At 52.1% G+C, this 18,172-nt stretch overlaps 1 protein-coding gene across 1 annotated transcript; it reads left to right on the top strand.

Moving 5' to 3' along the window:
• The first annotated feature begins 544 nt into the window (after positions 1 to 544).
• On the top strand, positions 545 to 13,661 carry ALDOC (aldolase, fructose-bisphosphate C). Its single transcript, XM_087955636.1, has 9 exons — positions 545 to 767; positions 6,243 to 6,369; positions 8,090 to 8,301; positions 9,255 to 9,309; positions 10,195 to 10,355; positions 10,446 to 10,529; positions 11,446 to 11,620; positions 12,445 to 12,644; positions 12,786 to 13,661. Exons 2-9 carry the CDS (start codon positions 6,258 to 6,260, stop codon positions 12,879 to 12,881), a joined length of 1,095 nt encoding a protein of 364 aa, XP_087811762.1. The 5' UTR covers positions 545 to 767; positions 6,243 to 6,257; the 3' UTR covers positions 12,882 to 13,661.
• Positions 13,662 to 18,172: the final 4,511 nt, after the last annotated feature.

Below are 18,172 nucleotides of genomic sequence, written 5' to 3'. Positions count from 1 at the left end.
CTTCCCTCGGCTGCCTGACCAGGAGGGAGCGCAAGGGGGCTTCGGACTTGCAGCCCCAGCCTCGGCGCTGAGCCTCACCACCCCCTCCCGCCAACCACGGGTTGGGCGCCTTTGGGGTCCAGCGCAAAGGAGCCCGGCGGAAGGAAGGGGACTTTAGAGAGAATCTAGCCCACCCCACTAGCCAGGGCAGGAATGCATCCCTGGCTTCCCCACCGGATGGCGTCCGTTCCAGCCCCTTTTAACCCTCCCCGTGCAGGGGGATGCGCTCCCATCGCCGGCCCCCGTCTCTCCAGGGCAGCCCCCGGGCTACAGGTCTCGGGGCGACCCCGGGACTCCCCCACTCAGAAGAGGGGCGGAGGGGCTCGACGCCAGGCAGGGCGGCGGCGGCCTCGTTCAGCCCAAGTGTGGAAGGGGCGAGCCCTTGGGCGGGGAGGCCCTCTGCACGCGCTCAGAGGCGCCCTCCCCTCGGAGCCCGTCCAGGGGCGCTCTTGGGGGTGGAGGTGGCTGCGCCCCTGCGGCGTCGGACGGGCCTGGGAGCCGGGAAAGGCGAGGAGGGGTCCTCGCGGGGGCTTCCAGCCCCGGAGCGGCCGCTGCCTTCCTAGCGGGGGGGGGGGAGGTCTGGCCGCCGTCTGGCCCCTCCCTTCCCCCCCCCCTCCGTCACGTAGCTCTGCGGCACCGGCAGCGCCTTTACAGCCCCGCGCGAGAACCGGCGCCGCACAAGCCGCCGAGGCAGCCCCGACGACGGACGGAGAAAGCAGCCTCGACCGGTAAGACGGCGACCCGGTTGGCGAGCCCTCCCCGGAGCGCTGGAGGGGTCCCACGAGCGCCGGGCCTTCCTTGAGACCCTCCCCGCCGCCGCTCCTCCGAGGGTCCGTCTTGCCCTCGGACTCCGGCACCGTCGCGTCCCCGGGAGCTGCGGACCGGGCGCGGCTGCTGCGCTTTGCGTTGCCCTCCCCGCCCCGCCAACGGGCCCTTTGCAGGGAGGGGCGCGGGGAGGGTCTCCCTCCCGCAGGGGCTTCGCTCCTGCCCGCCCCGCCGGTCCCGGGAACCCCGAAAGCTCCGTCTGGGCAGCCCCTTCCTCCTGCCGCCGGTGGGCTGGGGGTGCGGGGGTCAAGTATCCTTAAAGGCGCTCCTGCTGCTTCCCCCAAATGTATGACTTGGAAACCGGCTGGCTCTGGTGCAACTGCGCATCGCAGCTCCCAGACGGGGCGAAGGCAGACCCGGCCGGGCTTAATTTGGGAAATTAAGGCGTTGGAGGTGGGGGGGGGGCTCCCTGATTGGTGGCCTCTGAGCTGGGCAGTTTTATTATTTAAAAAAAACAACATTTTATTATACATTTTTCTTTAATAGACACTATTATTATTACATTACAGTGACATGATCACTATTATTATTTAAGAATTCTTGTTGGAGACCCGAACATGGCTTACCATTTGTTAATGGGTGGAATTATTAACCAGGATTGAATCCTGATTGAGGCTTCCAAGAAGAGACTGGACTGCCCATTGGTCAGAAATGGTGTAGGGTCTCCCACTTGGGCGGGGGATTGGACTAGATGGCCCACAACAGGGGCCTCCAACCTTGGCAACTTTAAGCCTGGAGGACTTCAACTCCCAGAATTCCCCAGCCAGCTGGCTGGGGAATTCTGGGAGTTGAAGTCCTCCAGGCTTAAAGTTGCCAAGGTTGGAGGCCCCTGGCCTACAAGGTCCCTTCCAATTTTGGTGATCTGTTATCTTGAGTGGGTGGGTGTTTTTTTTGGCAGACCTTTCCTGGACCCAACTAGGGAAGTCATGACTGTAGAAGGGGAGGGGTGCAGAGAGGGGGAAGGAAGTGGGGGGACTGTGTGGCCCATGGTGCTCTCCGAGTTGGGTGGTTTCCTTGCAGATGATTTCAAAGATCCAAAACTTGCTACATCATCAAAGTTGGGTCATGAAACGAAACGCCTGCCAGAAAACCAGGGAGCTCAAGACGGACAAAACCCACTCCCCTTTCAACCCCGATTCTCCTTTTTGTTGGGAGATTAAGGGGTCTTAAGGGCTCTCCAGGGTCGGGAGGGTTGCAGGGGCCTCTGATGGCATGGGGGGGGCTGTCTCCATCCATCCTGCTGGCCCCTCCCCTTGGCGGTGGTGGGAGGATCTTGGCTGCCGCCTTGGCTAAGCAGGGAGGGTCTCTTGGCCTTAAGAACATCTGGGCACGATCTCTCCAAAGTGAGGCAGACATGGGGGGAGGGGGCTGCTGGCTTTCCGTGCCCAGCCGGCTGTGTCCAGATGTTCAAAGAGGGTGACTGAGCTGGAATGCATCTCCCTTCGACCCCCCCCCCAGCTGTGGCACACGAGTGACAGTCCCACCAATTTGGAGAATTCCTGGCTTGCCCTAGTCTTCCCTCTTCTTCCTCTGCTAGGTCACACTACTCTCTCTTTTCCCGGTCAAAATGCAAGGATAGGAAAGCAGGAATCAACCGATCAATCGGAACAGAGCTGGAAGGGTCCTTGGAGGTCTTCTAGTCCAGCCCCCTAATCAAGCAGAAGAGCCTATATACCATCCCAGACAAATGGCTGTCCAGTCTTTCCTTAAAACGCCTCCAGTGTTGGAGCACCCGCAACTTCTAGTGGCAGGCTGTTCCACTGGTTAATTGTGGTTCTGTTGGAAAGTTTCTCCTCAATTCCAGGTTGCTTCCCTCCTCGGTTAGTTTCCATCCGTTGCTTCTTGTCCTGCCTTCAGGGGCTTTGGAAAATAAGTTGACCCCCTCCTTCTTTGGGGCAGCCCCTCAAAGCCCCTCCATTAGGGGAGGGGTCTCCCATCTGGGCAACTGGAAGTCTTGGGGGTGTCAGGTCTCAGAATCTGGGTGCTGACGTCCACAAATCTTCAGGTCTCCCAGTCTGGAGAGCCCTGAATTTGAGGGGGGTGAAACCTTTCAAAAACCTCCTGGCGGGTTTGAAAAAGGGCCAAAGAAAACCGCCGTGGCAGCAGAGAAGAATGACGAGCGAGCATCAAAGGCCGCAAACCTGACTCAGCAGCCTGGCAAGCATTGAAATGGCGTTTTGTGTGTGACCATCCTTGGTGGGCAGCTTTGCCCCGCCCAGGGAGCCGCTTGGGGCAGGCGAGGGATGGAGCTAATCCTGCTGCATCGGAGTCAACAGTAGCCGGCCTTAAGGGGGAAGGGGGAGGGGTCAGCGGCAGGGCTCCCATCTGCCTGGCTGGGCCACGAGGCCGGGCGCATGTCGGCTGCCCGAAATAGGCCACTCCGCTCCGTTTACGCAATGGATGTTCCACAAAGGCCGGGTTGGCAGGAGGGCAAAGAGGCCGATGACCGTGGCCATGACAACGGGGACCGTTCCTAAGGATGCTGCAGAATGGTGATTTGTTTTGTTTTGTTTTCTCCAATGGCCTGCCGGGGAGGGGGAGATGCAGCCACGGTGACTCTGAGCACGTGCAGAGCGCTGTTTATTTACTTGACCTTCCTCTGTATTAATGGAGGGATGGAGAATCAAGATCACGCCAAGTGTTAATGCCGCTTTATAAGGCCCCAGTGAGGCCATACTAGGGGTATTACGGTCAGTTTGGGCTGGCACGATATTAAAAAAAAACATGTTGAGACTTTGAAAAAAAAAGTGCAGAGAAGAGCAGCTAAGAGGATCAAAGGCCTGGAGACTAAAACCTATGAAAGTTTGAGGATTTGGGTTTGGCTAGTCTAGAGAAAAGAAGAATTAGGGATGATACGATAGCAGAATTATAATATTTGAGGGGCTGCCACTATTATTATTCTTACTTTCATTGTCAGAGGACAACATGGATATAATGAGATTGGCTGAGCCTCCCTTCGTACACACCGCCCCTCCCCCCGCTACAACTCACAGTGAGGACAGGTCCCTAACCGGGTCCCAATCTTACTGCACTGTGTGACCTTATTGCACAACACGCAACAAAGAAGGAGGGGGTCAACTTATTTTCCAAAGCCCCTGAAGGCAGGACAAGAAGCATTATCTTCATTATCGACATTATCTGGGTTAAACGTCGTCCTCCAGCTGTTGGGGAGGCAGGAGCAGAAGGTGAAATGCCAGAAGATATGAATTTCTTGCTCATTTAGGTAACTCAGGGTCTTCAAGCTCTTTTAATCCAATTAGTAGAGTGGCCAATTATAATCCAATTAGGAAAGAATAAGAAAAAAAGAATAAGAAAAAGACAATAAAGATTAAAAAGCCCAAAATTAAAAAGAAAAAAGAAAAGGTTCTTCTAGACCGTAATCCTATTGTGGAATAATCGATTATGATTCAAAATAAAAATTAAAAATAAAGAGAAAAAGAATAAAGCCCAATAGTATTAAAAAGTAGTAAGGAAAAAAAAAAGAATTCTTCAGGTTCTTCACACCTTAATCCAATTGAAAGATCTCAAAAATAAAAAATAGCCATAAAAATGAATCGAAAATGGAAATGGAAAAGGCAAAAGTCCCAATAAGAAAAAGAAAAAGATATTCTGAGGCTTTCCCTTTAAAAAGGAAAATAAAAATAAAAAATAGATATACAATTATTACAAAATACTATGGGATTGAAGAGGAGGGATAAAACAGCTAAGAAGAGATAGAAAAAGAGCACACTGCATTTTATTTAATTATCCAAGGCTCTTATTATGGCTTCTCCACAAATTTCAAAGCCAAGCTTCAAATATTCAATTGTTGATAGAAATCCCAAAGAACACCTGTAAAAACATTCTCCAGCGTTCTTCCCTCTATCTTATCAAGTTCCAGTGTCCTTGAGAGAGTTTTTCACAGTTCTCTCAACTTCAGATAAAGTATTTTTCAAGCCTCTAGTTGGCAGTGTTACAAAGTTTCTTTAATCCACTCCCCCTTCTTTCCCAGAAAAACCATAATAGAAAAAGAAGATATGTATGTATGTATGTGTGTGTGTGTGTGTGTGTGTGTGTGTGTGTGTATGTATATATATATATATATATATATATATATATATATATATATATATATATATATATATATATATATATATATATATATATATATATATATATATATATATATTTTATATATATATATATATATATATATATATATATATATATATTATATATTATATATATATATAAATTTTCTGAGGTTCTCAGGGTTGGATCTTTGGTTATTCGGGTTTTCTCCCGCGTAAGATTGGAAGTATCTAGGCAACGTTTCGATGAAGTCTCATTCATCATCTTCAGGCTTCTGTCTTCGGCTCTGTGCTTCTCAGAGTGACTCAGAGTGACAGAGTGATGATGGCAGATTTCCCACGTCATTGTAGTTGTGCTTTTAAAGTTGTAGCAACGTTTCGGCAGAATCTCATCTGCCATCATCACTCTGTCACTCTGAGTCACTCTGAGAAGCACAGAGCTGAAGACAGAAGCCTGAAGATGATGAATGAGACTTTGGTTACATACAAATACAAATACCCGCGAGAACCTCAGAAAATATATGGATCTTTGGTTACATACAAATACAAATACCCTATCTATATAGATAGATAGATAGATAGATAGATAGATAGATAGATAGATAGATAGATAGATAGATAGATAAAATTACTAAAGGGAGCCTCTATTCTAAAAAATATAAACAGTCAAAAAGGAGAAAAAGAATAGGTAAATATAAGAGAAAAAATCGGTCCAGTTATCAATTGCTAAATCATGGTAGAAGTTCAGTAAAAAAAAGTAAAAGTAAAAAGCCAAGCCTCACTTTGACATTTCTCTTTAAAAAATCGCCACTAAGTCAGTTTTGTCGAAAATCTTACAGATTTCTTCTCATTCTTAGGGTGTCCTTAAGTCCCAAATATTAATTTAAAAAAAGTCCTCACCAAACCGATACACTTTCTCTTTCAGTCTCTTCCTTCCAGAGCTGTCCCAGCTTCAGCAGCTTAATGGCTGCCTCTCCGCCGATGGTAGAAGGGCTTCTCCTGAATCGACCAGGGACTTTGCGATGTCCCTGGGATCGACAGGACGCGCCCCTTATTATCACCGTCTCTACGGGACGGTTTAGGTCCGTTGGGACCGACCAGGGGCGAAGATATCAGCTGTGATCTCGAAGCCCCGAGATTGCAGCTGTATCGCAGCGACGTGGCTCCGCCTTCTCCTCCTTCCCGTGTATGGCTGGCTCAGGAATTCTGGGAGTTGAAGTCCACCGGCCGTAAAGGGGCCACCCCTGATCTTAGACGATAAACGACACGATAGCCTTTGTTGAGTGACACGTTTGGATGCCCTTCCAGGGAACGCCCACCAAGATGACCCACCAGTACCCCGCGCTCACTGCCGAGCAGAAGAAGGTGCTCTCGGACATCGCCCAGCAGATCGTGGCCCCGGGCAAGGGCATCCTGGCGGCGGATGAATCCGTAGGTGGGTCTGGATTGCAGGCAGTGTATGTTGCGGGGGAGGGGTGGGTGGGTCTGGAGGCCCCTCCTCCAGGTGGGATTGCCTTCCCAGTGGGGAAGGGAAGGGGGCGTCCTGGTTGAACCCACTTTTCTCCTGCAGTCTCCAGATACCCCCCAGTTTTCCAAGAGGGCAGGACTCTTTGGATTCCCTCCCGAGGGACATGAAGGACCCCTGACTCTTAATGGAAGAGCGAGGGCTGCTGGGTGGACCCCGGGGCAGAAGAAGCCCCTGTAACCACGATTTCTCACCAAGGCCCCATTTTCAGTCTTCATGGTTGGCGATCTGCGCCTTCAAAATCTCTGTGTCAACTCATCAAATATTTCCCTGGCCAACAGAAAGGGAGGCGGGAGCAGTATGGCCGCTTGCAAACCAAAAGTGCATTCCATCAATGTTTTTTCAAAGATAGTAACTAGGTGATTTGAAGTTTCTGCCCTGCAAAATTCAAACTGGAGATCCTGATTGATTGCTCTGGGCTATGGACGTGTCCCATTGGAGAATATGAATTATGATAACACCCAGGGGTTGGCGGGGAGGTGAAAACCAGGGTCAAGGGTGACAATGAATTATGTGTCTCAGAGTCGACTGCACTCAAACTGTGCCGACGTGTCAACTCCCAATAAATCATCTTTAAGCTTTGAAAATCCGGCTAGAGATCCATGATTTAAATGGGGGCAACTACCGGAGCCCTGACCCTGAGATGCCCCTGGGATACAGGCAGCCCTCGACTTACAACAGTTCACTTAGTGACCATTTAATGTACAACGGCACTGAACAAAGGAATTAAGACTTCCTCTGTGGAGATTTTGTCCCAAAGGTGCTTTTTTCTTTTTCAAGAGTCCACTGGACTGTCTGGCTTTTTTTTTCCTTTGAAGACGTTTCGCTTCTCATCCAAGAAGCTTCTTCCACTCTGAACTGGATGGTGGGGAAGGATTAAGCCTTCAGTGGCTGAGAGTAACACTTACGACACCCGTCACATGATCCCCTTCTGTAACCTTCTGACAAGCAAAGTCAATAGGAGGAAGGCAGATTCACTTAACGACCGGGTTACTAAGTTAACCACTGCGGTGTTTCGCTTAGCAGCGGTGACAAGACAGGTCATAAAATGGTGCAAGATTCACTTCAGAAATGTTTCACTTAGCATCAGAAATCGTGGTCAGGGTTGGAAGGAAAAATCCATCTGGTTCAGTTCCAAGCTGGGCAGAAAACGCCGGAAAAAAACCTCTAGAGGCTGATTGGAAAGAAAGTTTCTTGTTTATTGATGAACAGAACCGCAGCGTGCAGTTCTGGGGCAGCTGACACAACGGGCTCCAGAGTGGGTGGGGTTTGATGCCTTCGGGATTCCTATGGGGTCATGTAGAGGTCACAGTTGGCTCTATAGGCAATGGGAAATGCAAATCCTAGGGGTTTGTCTGGGCTAATCTTATCCCCCTCGGGTTTGTGGCTTATCTGGAGTTTCTGTCTGACCCAGAAAGGATCCCCAAATCCGTCTTTCGGAAAGCTGGCCTCCTCCGTTTCTGCTTGGGGCAGGGAAACGGGGCTGGTTTCTACCTCCCTTTTTAAATATCCCCCCAATTACTTCACTCTCTACGTCAGGCCTGCCGGTGGTTGGGAAGAGCCAAGGATGGAGGGAGGGACAGCGTGGAGGCGGGACAAACTCCCGTCGGCTTCTTCCCGTCTCGTGCAGGCAGCATGGCCAAGCGGCTGAACCAGATCGGGGTGGAGAACACCGAGGAGAACCGGCGTCTCTACCGCCAGATCCTCTTCAGCGCCGACAGCCGGGTCAAGAAATGCATTGGAGGGGTCATCTTCTTCCACGAGACCTTGTACCAAAAGGCGGACGACGGCACGCCCTTCGTGGACCTGATCAAGGACAAGGGCATCGTGGTCGGCATTAAGGTGCTGGTCGGGACCTCCGCCCTGCCATTTTGGCCCCCTCCCCTCCCAGCTCCTGAAAAGACGGGCGGGGGGGGTGTCCCACTCTGCACGGGCTCGGCTTCCTCTGCCCAGAGTGGGGGGGCAGCGGTGCCAAGCGAGGGATGATGGCTGGGAAGCAGCTTCCATCTGCCCCCTCCCCCTGAAACGGAGCTGTTGAAGGAAGAGTAGAAGAACAGAGTTGGAGGGGGACCCTGGAGGTCTTCTAGTCCATCTGATTCCTACAGGGAATCAGCCGCCTGCCTGAGCTCTTTGGGGTCCACCTGCTGCTCCGCGGCCCAGGAGGGGAGGGGGTGAAGCCCACCCGGCTGGCCCCATCGGACAGAAAGCCCACTGGTCCAGGATGGGAAGAGCTGAAGGGTCCTGGGGGCTTCCTTGCAGACGTTTCCTGACCCAACTAGGGAACCTCATCAGTGCAGGAGGAGGAGGAGGAGAAGGAAGAGGAGGACTTTGGGGTCCTTGGTGCTCTCTGAGCTTGGCTTTTCCTTGCAGACATTTCATGAGCCAAAGTGACCCAACTAGGGAACCTCATCAGTGCTGGAATGGAGTGGAGGGTTTGCTCCCTTGTTTATATATACTAGCCGTTTGCCCTGCATAAACAGGGAGCGAAGCTCACCCCGCCTGGCACTGAAGCAGTTCCCTAGTTGGGTCAGGAAACATCTGCAAGGAAGCCCCCCGCCCAGCTCAGAGAGCACCAGGGACCCCTCCTCTCACGCCTGAGCCCCAGAGATTCTCCTCCATTAGAGAAGAGCTGGCTCTCGTTTAGGGGGAACTGTCTGGGGTGGGATGGGGGAACAGAGAAAGAACCCCCCTCCTGCTTTCCTGAATGATCCTGGGATCTGGCAAAAAAAATTGGGGGGAGGGGAGGGGGTCCTGGGGAGGCTGCAGCCCTAACCAGCTCTCTGCTTCCTTCCCAGGTGGATAAAGGGGTGGTGCCCCTGGCTGGCACGGATGGAGAGACCACCACCCAAGGTAGGGAGGGGCAGAGGCAGGGGGTCACTTGGGGCTGGGGGGTGAGCGTGAGCCCCTCGCTTGGATTCGCTCTGTGGTCCAATCAGGCCTTGGTGGGGCAAAAGGTCCAGGGCAGGTTGCAAGGTTGCCATCGCTTTTTGACCTCTTCCTCCCTCCCTCCATCCCTTCCTCTTTCTGCCCTCCTTCTTTCCCTCCCTTCCTCCCTTCTTTCCTCCCTCCTTCCTCCAACCTCCCTCCCTCCTTTCTTCTTTCCTGCCTTCCTTCTTCCTCCCTCCCTCCCCCTCCTCTTCTTCTTCCCTCCCTCCTTCCTTTTTCTTTCTGTCCCTCCTTTCTCCCTCCCTCCACCTCTTCTTTTCGTCCCTCCCTCCCTCTTCCCTTCCCTCCTTTTCCTCCTTTTTTCCTCTTCCCTTCTTCCTTTCTTTGTTCCTCCCTCCCTCCCTCCTCACATACTCTCCTTTCTTTCATTCTTTTCTTCCTCCTTCCATCCCTTCTTCCTTTTCCCTTCTTCCTCCAACCCTCTCTCTCCCTCCTTTCTTCTTTCTTCCCTCCCCACCTCCCTCCCTCCTTTCCTTCCTTTTCTCTCTCCTTTTTCTTTCCTCCCCTCTCTCCCCCTCCCTCCTTTTCTCCCTCCCTCCTTCCTTTCCTCCCTCCCTCTTCCCTTTCTTCTTTGCTTCTTCTTTCCTTCCTGCCCCCTTCTTCCTTTCTTTCCTCTCTCCCTCCCCCTTTCCTCCCTCCCTTCTTCCTCCATCTTTTCTTCCTTTCCACTTCTTCCTCCCTCCCTTCCTTCTTCCCCCCCACGCTCTTCCCTCCCTTTTCCCTTCTATCCTTCCTCATTTATCTCTTTCTCTTCCTCCCTCCCTTCATTTCCTTCCTTCCTCCCACCAGGGCTGGATGGACTGGCAGAGCGCTGTGCCCAGTACAAGAGGGACGGCGCAGACTTTGCCAAGTGGCGCTGCGTGCTGAAGATCAGCGAGAACACCCCCTCGGCCCTGGCCATCCTGGAGAATGCCAATGTGCTTGCCCGCTATGCCAGCATCTGCCAGCAGGTGAGGCCGCTGCCCCCCCCCTTCGCGCTGGGTTTCCGGGCTGCTCTGGCCTCCACGGGGGTCTCAGGGCTCGGCTTTCCCTCCCTGCAGAATGGCATCGTGCCCATCGTGGAGCCGGAGATCCTGCCGGACGGAGAACACGACCTGAAGCGCTGCCAGTATGTGACTGAGAAGGTAGGGCTGCCTCGGCTGGTGGATTATGGGGGTCGGTGTAGAACGGGCAGGACGAGGGCACAAAGGAGAGCAGGGCACCCCGTGGCTCTCTCCAGTCAAGAGCCAGGCTGGAGCTCCTCTTGCAGCGCACGGTGATCGGGGCCCAATCCCCGGCACCTCAAGAGACGACGCAGAGCCAGTTGCTCTCTGGCCCAACCGTTGGCAGCGGAGGGGTTGGGGGGGGGATACGCGGAAGGGAGAGGCCCTCTAGGATGCCGCTGGGGGATCTTAGAAGGTGCAATTACCCAGAATGCAGTACTCTAAAGCAGGGGTCTCCCACCTTGGCCCCTTTAAGACTGGTGGACTTCAACTCCCAGAATTCCTCAGGCAGCAGACCAGGGGTCTCTCACCTTGTCCACTTCAAGACTGGTGGACTTCAACTCCCAGAATTCCTCAGGCAGCAGACCAGGGGTCTCCCACCCTGGCCCCTTTAAGACTGGTGGACTTCAACTCCCAGAATTCCTCAGGCAGCAGACCAGGGGTCTCCAATCTTGGCCACATAAAGACTCGGGGGCTTCAACTCCCAGAATTCCTTAAATTCTGGGAGTTGAAGCCCACAAGTCTTAACGTTGCTAAGGTTGGAGACCCCTGCTCTAGAATGGGAGTCTCCAAATTGGGCAACTTTAAGACCGGGGAATTGAAGTCCACAAGTCTTAAAATGGCCAAGGTGGGGGACTCCTGCTCTAAAGCCAGAGAGTAAAATGCCAACAAGGCTGAACCCCTCAGTCAATTATTGCACAAACGCTGGAGCAAAAGATATGCTTAAGTGGAAATATTGTGTGTGTGTGTGTGTGTTTCTTCCCTTTCTGTGATTCCTTTTGCTTCCCTGGCGGTTGTCCGTGGACCCTGATCGGCCTGGCTCTGACCGTCTTCCCAGGTCCTGGCTGCCGTCTACAAGGCCCTGAGCGACCACCACATCTACCTGGAAGGGACTCTGCTGAAACCCAACATGGTGACCCCCGGCCATGCCTGCCCAACCAAGTACAGCCCGGAAGAGATCGCCATGGCCACCGTCACTGCCCTGCGCCGGACTGTGCCCCCTGCCGTGCCAGGTATGGTCACCTCCAGGGAAGCTCACACACTTAGGCAAGGAAAACCCAAAGGACACACATAGACTGGGTGAAACCGGGCTTCGTGGAATGGAATGGAAAGGAATTCAGAACAGAATAGAATAAGAACAGAAAATAGGAATATAATAGACTAGAACATGGAATACAATAATGAATGGAATGGAATAGAAATAGAATAGAATAATTATAAAGCAATCATAGAATGGAATAGAATAGGAATAAAACAATTGAATTGAAATGAATTCTTTCTTGGCCAAATATGATTGGACATACCAGGAACTTGTCTTGTTGCATATAGCAGTAACTGGTAGAGGGATCTTGGAGTCTTAGCTATATAAGAGCCAGCCGTGTGCAGCAGCAGCAGCCAAATGCATTAACAGAGGGATAAATTGCATTAACAGAGGGATACAATCAAAATCAAGACAGGTATTAATCCCACTCTGTAAAGCCTTAGTAAGGCCACACCTAGAAGTCCTGCATCCAGTTTTGGTCACCACACTATAAAAAAGAGGTTGAGACTCTGGAAAAAGTGCAGAGAAGAGCAACCAGGAGGATGAGGGGACTGGAAGCTAAAACATAGGATGAACGGATGCAGGAAACTGGCCTGGCCAGTCTAGGGAAGAGAAGGACCAGGGGAGACAGGAGAGCATCTTCCAATATTTGAGGGGCTGCCCCAGAGAGAGGAAGGGGTCAAGCATAGCTGGCTGGGGAATTCTGGGAGTTGAAGTCCCCAAGCCTTCCAGGGGCCCAGGTTGGCGTCCCATGCAGGGCTCCGGGGCTGCAGCTCTTCCCTTCTGCCCCTGCAGGAATCACCTTCCTGTCGGGCGGCCAGAGCGAGGAGGAGGCCTCCCTCAACCTCAATGCCATCAACAACTGCCCGCTGCCCCGGCCGTGGGCCCTGACCTTCTCGTACGGCCGGGCCCTACAAGCCTCGGCTCTCAACACCTGGCGGGGCCAGCGGGAGAACGAGGAGCTGGCCACCGAGGAGTTCCTCAAGCGAGCCCAGGTGGGTGGCCTGGGGGGGATGGAGGGGGGTGCACCCCACTGCCCAGGAAGGGAGCCCCTCCTAATCGGGGTCCCTCTCTCTCTTCTGGGGTGGGCCCCAAAGGGAAGGTGTGGCCGCCAGCATCCCTCCGTGTCTTTGCAGGTCAACGGTCAAGCAGCTCTCGGCCACTACGAAGCCAGCAGCAACGGCTCAGGGGCGGCCGGACAGTCTCTCTACGTGGCCAACCATGCCTACTAGCCCCCCGGGGCAAAGGTCTCGGGCCCTGAGGATCGGGCCCCTGGCTCCTCCGCTGCTTTCCATCCCGCTCCACCCGTCACTCCAAGCTTTCTCTAGAGTAGCCGTGACAAGCAGCAAATTAGGCAGATGAGTGTCCAATGCTGGGGGGAGGGGGATGACGACAGGGGAATCGAGTCCTGCCAGTGGAGAGGAGGGGAGGAGAGCCCAGGCCTCCCTCGCAGGGCTGTTGTGTGCACGAAAGCCCCAGCAAGGATCCAAAGCTGAACGAGGCCTCTAGAATTAGAAATTTGGCCGCTTTAAGACTTTGGGGACTCCAACTCCCAGCATTCCACAGTCAAAGGTTTGTGGACTTCAACTCCCAGCATTCCATAATGTTCCATTAAGACTTGTGGACTTCTAGGGAATTCTGGGAGTCGAAGTCCACGAATCTTGAAAGTTTTCCAGGTTGAGATCCCTGGAAAGGTTTTGGGTCAGCACCCAGGAAGACACAATGGGGGTGAATCCGTTGCAGGGGTCTCCTCCGCAGAGGGAAGGGGGGCCCCAGGAGATTTGGGGGGGTCATTGCTGTGTGGTCGTCTCTACCCCTCTGCCCACCTGCCTTTCATTTCTTTGAGGACCAATAACCTGTTTGGCTGTGCACTGTGAATTGTGGCTTTGTGGTGCGGCCTTTGTGCCCCTTCCCCGCAGCAGCCTGGCCAGCGGGAGGGGAGGGGGCGTGCGTGTGCCCCCCCCGACATACCAGTAGCCTCGTAACTAATAAACCGTAGAGATACCATCACAGTTTTTGTGTCCGTGTTTTCTTTCTCCTGGCCGGACAGATCACCTCTTCTGCCCAGGAATGGCATAGCTGGTGAGAGACAAGGCATGGGCTTTGGTCATTCGTTCGCAAGCTGAGTTCTGTTGAATTTTGACTTTGTACTTTGATTTGACCCACTTTTCCCTCTTTGAAAATGGTGGCAAGCCATCAGATTATAAAGCCATCAGACTGGAATGTAGGAAAACTTATGGATTGATTAGAGCAGGGGTCTCCCACCTTGGCACCTTTAAGACTTGTGGACTTCAACTCCCAGAGTTCCTCAGCCAGCTTTGCTGGCTGAGGAACTCTGGGAGTTGAAGTCCACAAGTCTTAAAGGTGCCAAGGTGGGAGAGCCCTGGATTAGATAACTTTTACGATGATAACATCCCTAAAACAGGAAAAAAAAAATAGGGTTGCAATTGGAGCCTCCTTGGATCTTTTGACAATAGTTTCAAAAAGTTTCAGCCCTTCCAAGAAGGCCCCACGCCCATTTGCTCCACTCAGGTGACTCTTAGGACACAGCTGAAACCTCCAGGTGGCCTCGAGGACCCTCTAAAAAAGGATGCAAATGACCAGCTGTCTGCCAAGAGGATGAATCCTTCCCTTCTCCACCATCCAGTCCGAGCTGAAGAAGCTTCTGGGAGGAGAGGTGAAATGTCTCCAAAGAAAAAGTAGAAAGTCCATTTGCCTCCTGTGGGGGGGGAAAAAAAAAAACACCTTTGGGACAATGAACGAACGAACGAATGAACGAACCAACCACAGTCCCAAACTATATAGCGTCCAAGCCATTGTCTCTTTAGGGAGAATGCCTTGAAATCTGATTTTCCAGGTCTATATTTTCTAAACAGTGTTATGAGATACTTCCTAGGCCAGTGATGGCTAACCTATGACACGCGTGTCACTCGTGACACGCCGAGGCACTTTGACTGACACGCCTGTTGGTGTGGGGAAAACCTGCACATTTAGAGGCTGCCTGTGCTCCGCTCCAATCCCTGCTCCCTGCTTGTGGCGTGGAGGCGTGGTGTCACCAATGCTGCCGCGAGATCTTTGCAGCAGAGAACCAGTTTTAACCGCCATAAACTGAGGTTTGTCAGTTTCATTACCTCAGGAACGCTACAGGAGGAAAGGAGATCCATGAGGTTCACAGCCCTGTCAGGTGGCCTTCCGAGCCCCACATCCTGCACCTGCAGCCCTGAGACCAGGGAGACGAGTTTCACAGCCCTGTGTGATCACCCCCAGCCCAGTCCGTCATAAACCAAATTATTGATATTTCTTGAAGTGACACGCGACCCGAGGAAGGCTACACTTTTCCCCGATTTTCGACACACCAAGCTGAAAAGGTTAGCCATCACTGTCCTAGGCCCCCAACAAGGGAGATAGAATAGCTGCTATCGGACCGAAGATGGAGGGATGTCTTCTCCTGTGGCCCCAGAAGGTGGGAGCAGACCCTGGGGTGGGGGGGAGGGCTGGGCGGGGGGGGGGGGAGATGAAGCAAAGGCAGGCGGTTTAGGCCGGACATTAGCAAGAATGTTCTAACTTGGGATCTGCTGGCTGGAGGAACGAGCTTCCCCATTGCAGGAAGTGAGCACCCGCCCACCTCCAAGGAAAATGAAATATCCTAGGAAACGTGGGCACTTTTATTTTTCTATCTTCATTTTGAAGTGCTCTGTTTTTATTATATTGCGAACAGTTGCTGGGGTGCATCCCTAGTTTCGTTGTACAATGACAATAAAGTTCTTCTTCTTCTTAAAAATATTTAAAAGGCAGAATATTTCCCCTAAAAAGAGTAGAAACTCAGAAGCAGAAGCTCACCCCCCCCCCACCTTTGTTCATGGGTGGGCCATTAAAGGCCTGGGCCAGAATATTTTACATAACAAAGATCTCCAGGTAGAGCTATAGGAATTGCCTAAAGTCCTTTCATGACATCATCATCCAGCAAGGCTCAACCAAGGCTGGAACTCAGGTGAAGCCATGGGGTCCAGGTAAAGCCTACAAGGTTAGCTAAGACCCCCACCCACCCCTGGGAGTCTGGCAGCCAATGGGATACATTTCTGGCACAGGAACAGGAAACGCTAAGGTGGGGCCCAACAGAGGCTGTATATAAGGGTCTCTCAGCATCTGGGGAGGGGGGGTCTTTTTCTCTTTTCACCTGGAAGCGAGTGATCATCGTTCTTCCTTCTTTGGAGCTCCAAGCCATGGGGGTCCTGCTGTCCACCATTAAACCACCTTTCCAAACAGCCTCCATGTTTCCAGTCTCTTTTCCCCCACTTGGAACAGGACCCAGAAGGATAATTCTTCCAACACCATGAAAGGAAGTTTAGAGAGTTGAATGTTGTATTTACCGACAAAGAAGTAAGTAAGGGTCGGTAAATATAAAGTTATTTGTCTGTAAATATAAATTCAACCCAAAAATAGCTTTGTCGCGAAAGCCGCTGCCTACGGAGGGTCCTGGATTGGGGCTGAAAGGCGGAAGCAGGGTGCTCCATCCACCCCATATTTGCGTGGACCAGGTTGCCCCAAGAGACCGGTCCGACCGGGGTGAGGAGGGGGGGGGGTGGGGGGTGAGGGGAAGAAACCCTCACTAGACAGCTTCAAAGAGGCTGTTCAGAGTTTTTGCAGTGTTAATTCAGCACCACAAAAATAAACACAGATGGCGGATGCTTCATTTAACGTCTTTATAAACATAATAAGTAAGATTTTACAAACCAGTTGTAGATTTCTCCCACACGGAGCAAACTCGGACAGAAGTAGACATGTTACAAGTTCGGAACTTCGCCAGCAACTCAGCAGCTCAAAACCAGACCTCAGTTTCACTTTAGTTCAGCAGGCAAGAATTATACACAGCAGAGGAGAGAAGCAGTTTCATTTTCAATAGGCAGACTCAGAGCTCAACAAAGCTGCAGCGCTTAATATAGAGCCACCCCGGGCTACTTCTAGTTTCAGTTTCCAAACAGTCCTCATTGGCTGACTTAGTTGCTATGCCTATTCATTGGCTGACCTGGTTACCAAACTCTATTCCGGTTCATGAATAGACTCTGACAAAGACACCTATCATCGGTGGAATGGCTTACTTTCAGAAGCTCTGCATGCTCCATTGCTGGAGGTTTTCAAGAAGAGACTGGCCAGCAGCCATTTGTCTGAAATGGTCTAGCGCAGGGGTGTCCAACCTTGGCAAGTTTAAGACTTGTGGACTTCAACTCCCAGAGTTCCTCAGCCAGCAAAGCTGGCTGAGGAACTCTGGGAGTTGAAGTCCACAAGTCTTAAACTTGCCAAGGTTGGACACCCTGGTCTAGCGTCTAGTGTGGGAACTTTAAGGCTTGTGGACTTCAAGTCCCAGAATTCCCCAGGCAGCTGTACTGTGCTGGATGGGGAATTCTGGGAGTTGAAGTCCGCAAGCCTTAAAGTTCCCAAGGTTGGACCGCCCTGGTAGAGGCTCTCCAGCTCCAGCAGTGGGTTAGACTAGAAGACCCCCAAGCTCCCTTCCAATCCAGTTATTCTATATTCTGTCAGAGCATATCCAGTGCTCCGTCACTGGAGGTTTTTAAGAGCCTAGACAGCAGGGGGCTGGACTAGAAGACCTCCAAGGTCCCTTCCAGCTCATTCTCTTCTAAGAGGCTCCAGTGCTTCTGAACAGCCCCTTGAAAATGGACTTCAATTCCCAGGATTCAAGGTTGAGAAACCCTGCTCTGGTGGGCACCCAGGGGCTCGATCAGATGACCTCTGGGAAGCCCTCAAACTGTGATTCTGTGTCCTCTCCAGGAACTCAGCTTGCCGGGAAGGAGCTCGAGTTATAACCATTTGTTTAGTGACCTCAAAGGAAGGACTTCGCTCAGAGGGATGAAGAGGCTGCAGGTGAAGGGGGGGAGAAGCCCCTTCCTCCCCCTCAGGTCCCCCCTCCCCTCCAGGCAGGGATGGCCCAGATATTTACAGGCATTCCTCATTTAGTGACTGTTCCTCAGACTTATGACTGTATTTCCAACTTACGACTGTTGCAGCATCCCCAGAGTCACATGATTATAAGACACTTGGTGAATTGGCTCACAATTACGACGGTCGCTGTGTCCCAGGGTCAGGCAATTCCCTTTTGTGACAGTCGGAAAAAAGCAGAATCAATGAGGGAAGCCAGACTCACTTCACGACCGTGGCAGGAAAGGTGGCAAAATGGGGCCAAATTCACTTAACAACTGCCTCGTTTAGCAACAAAATTCTCAGGCACAGTTGTGGTCATAAGTCGAGGACTACCCGTACTTTTTTCAAACTGGAAAAGCTGGACACTATTTTGCTGTCACGCAAGTCCAGGCCGGCTCAGTAAACCTGAGCAGGGGGTTGGACTAGAAGACCTCCAAGGTCCCTTCCAGCTGTCAACTCGTCAATTCCCTCCCTTGCCTCCATTCGCTGGCTCGCTCGCTCTCGGGCAGGAGAGGGTTAAACAAAAAAGCGCTCAAGGGAGGCTGCTTGATTTATCCTTTTTCGGTTGCCGTACGGAAGGCGGGGC

Source organism: Notechis scutatus, chromosome 1 (genome assembly GCF_049901735.1).
Source record: "Notechis scutatus isolate UNSWTSFEM ecotype Mainland chromosome 1, rNotScu1.2, whole genome shotgun sequence".
NCBI classification, from domain to species: Eukaryota; Metazoa; Chordata; class Lepidosauria; order Squamata; family Elapidae; genus Notechis; species Notechis scutatus.
Note: the sequence above shows the minus strand (reverse complement) of the source record. Positions and strands in the feature narration are given on the sequence as shown.

Bases quoted from the DNA above. Each gene is read 5' to 3' on its own strand.
- ALDOC (XM_087955636.1), top strand. From the start codon at position 6,258: ATGACCCACCAGTACCCCGCGCTCACTGCCGAGCAGAAGAAGGTGCTC. The intron at 9,310-10,194 runs GTAGGGAGGGGC...TCCTCCCACCAG, and splicing joins TGGAGAGACCACCACCCAAG to GGCTGGATGGACTGGCAGAG. The intron at 10,530-11,445 runs GTAGGGCTGCCT...CCGTCTTCCCAG, and splicing joins GCCAGTATGTGACTGAGAAG to GTCCTGGCTGCCGTCTACAA.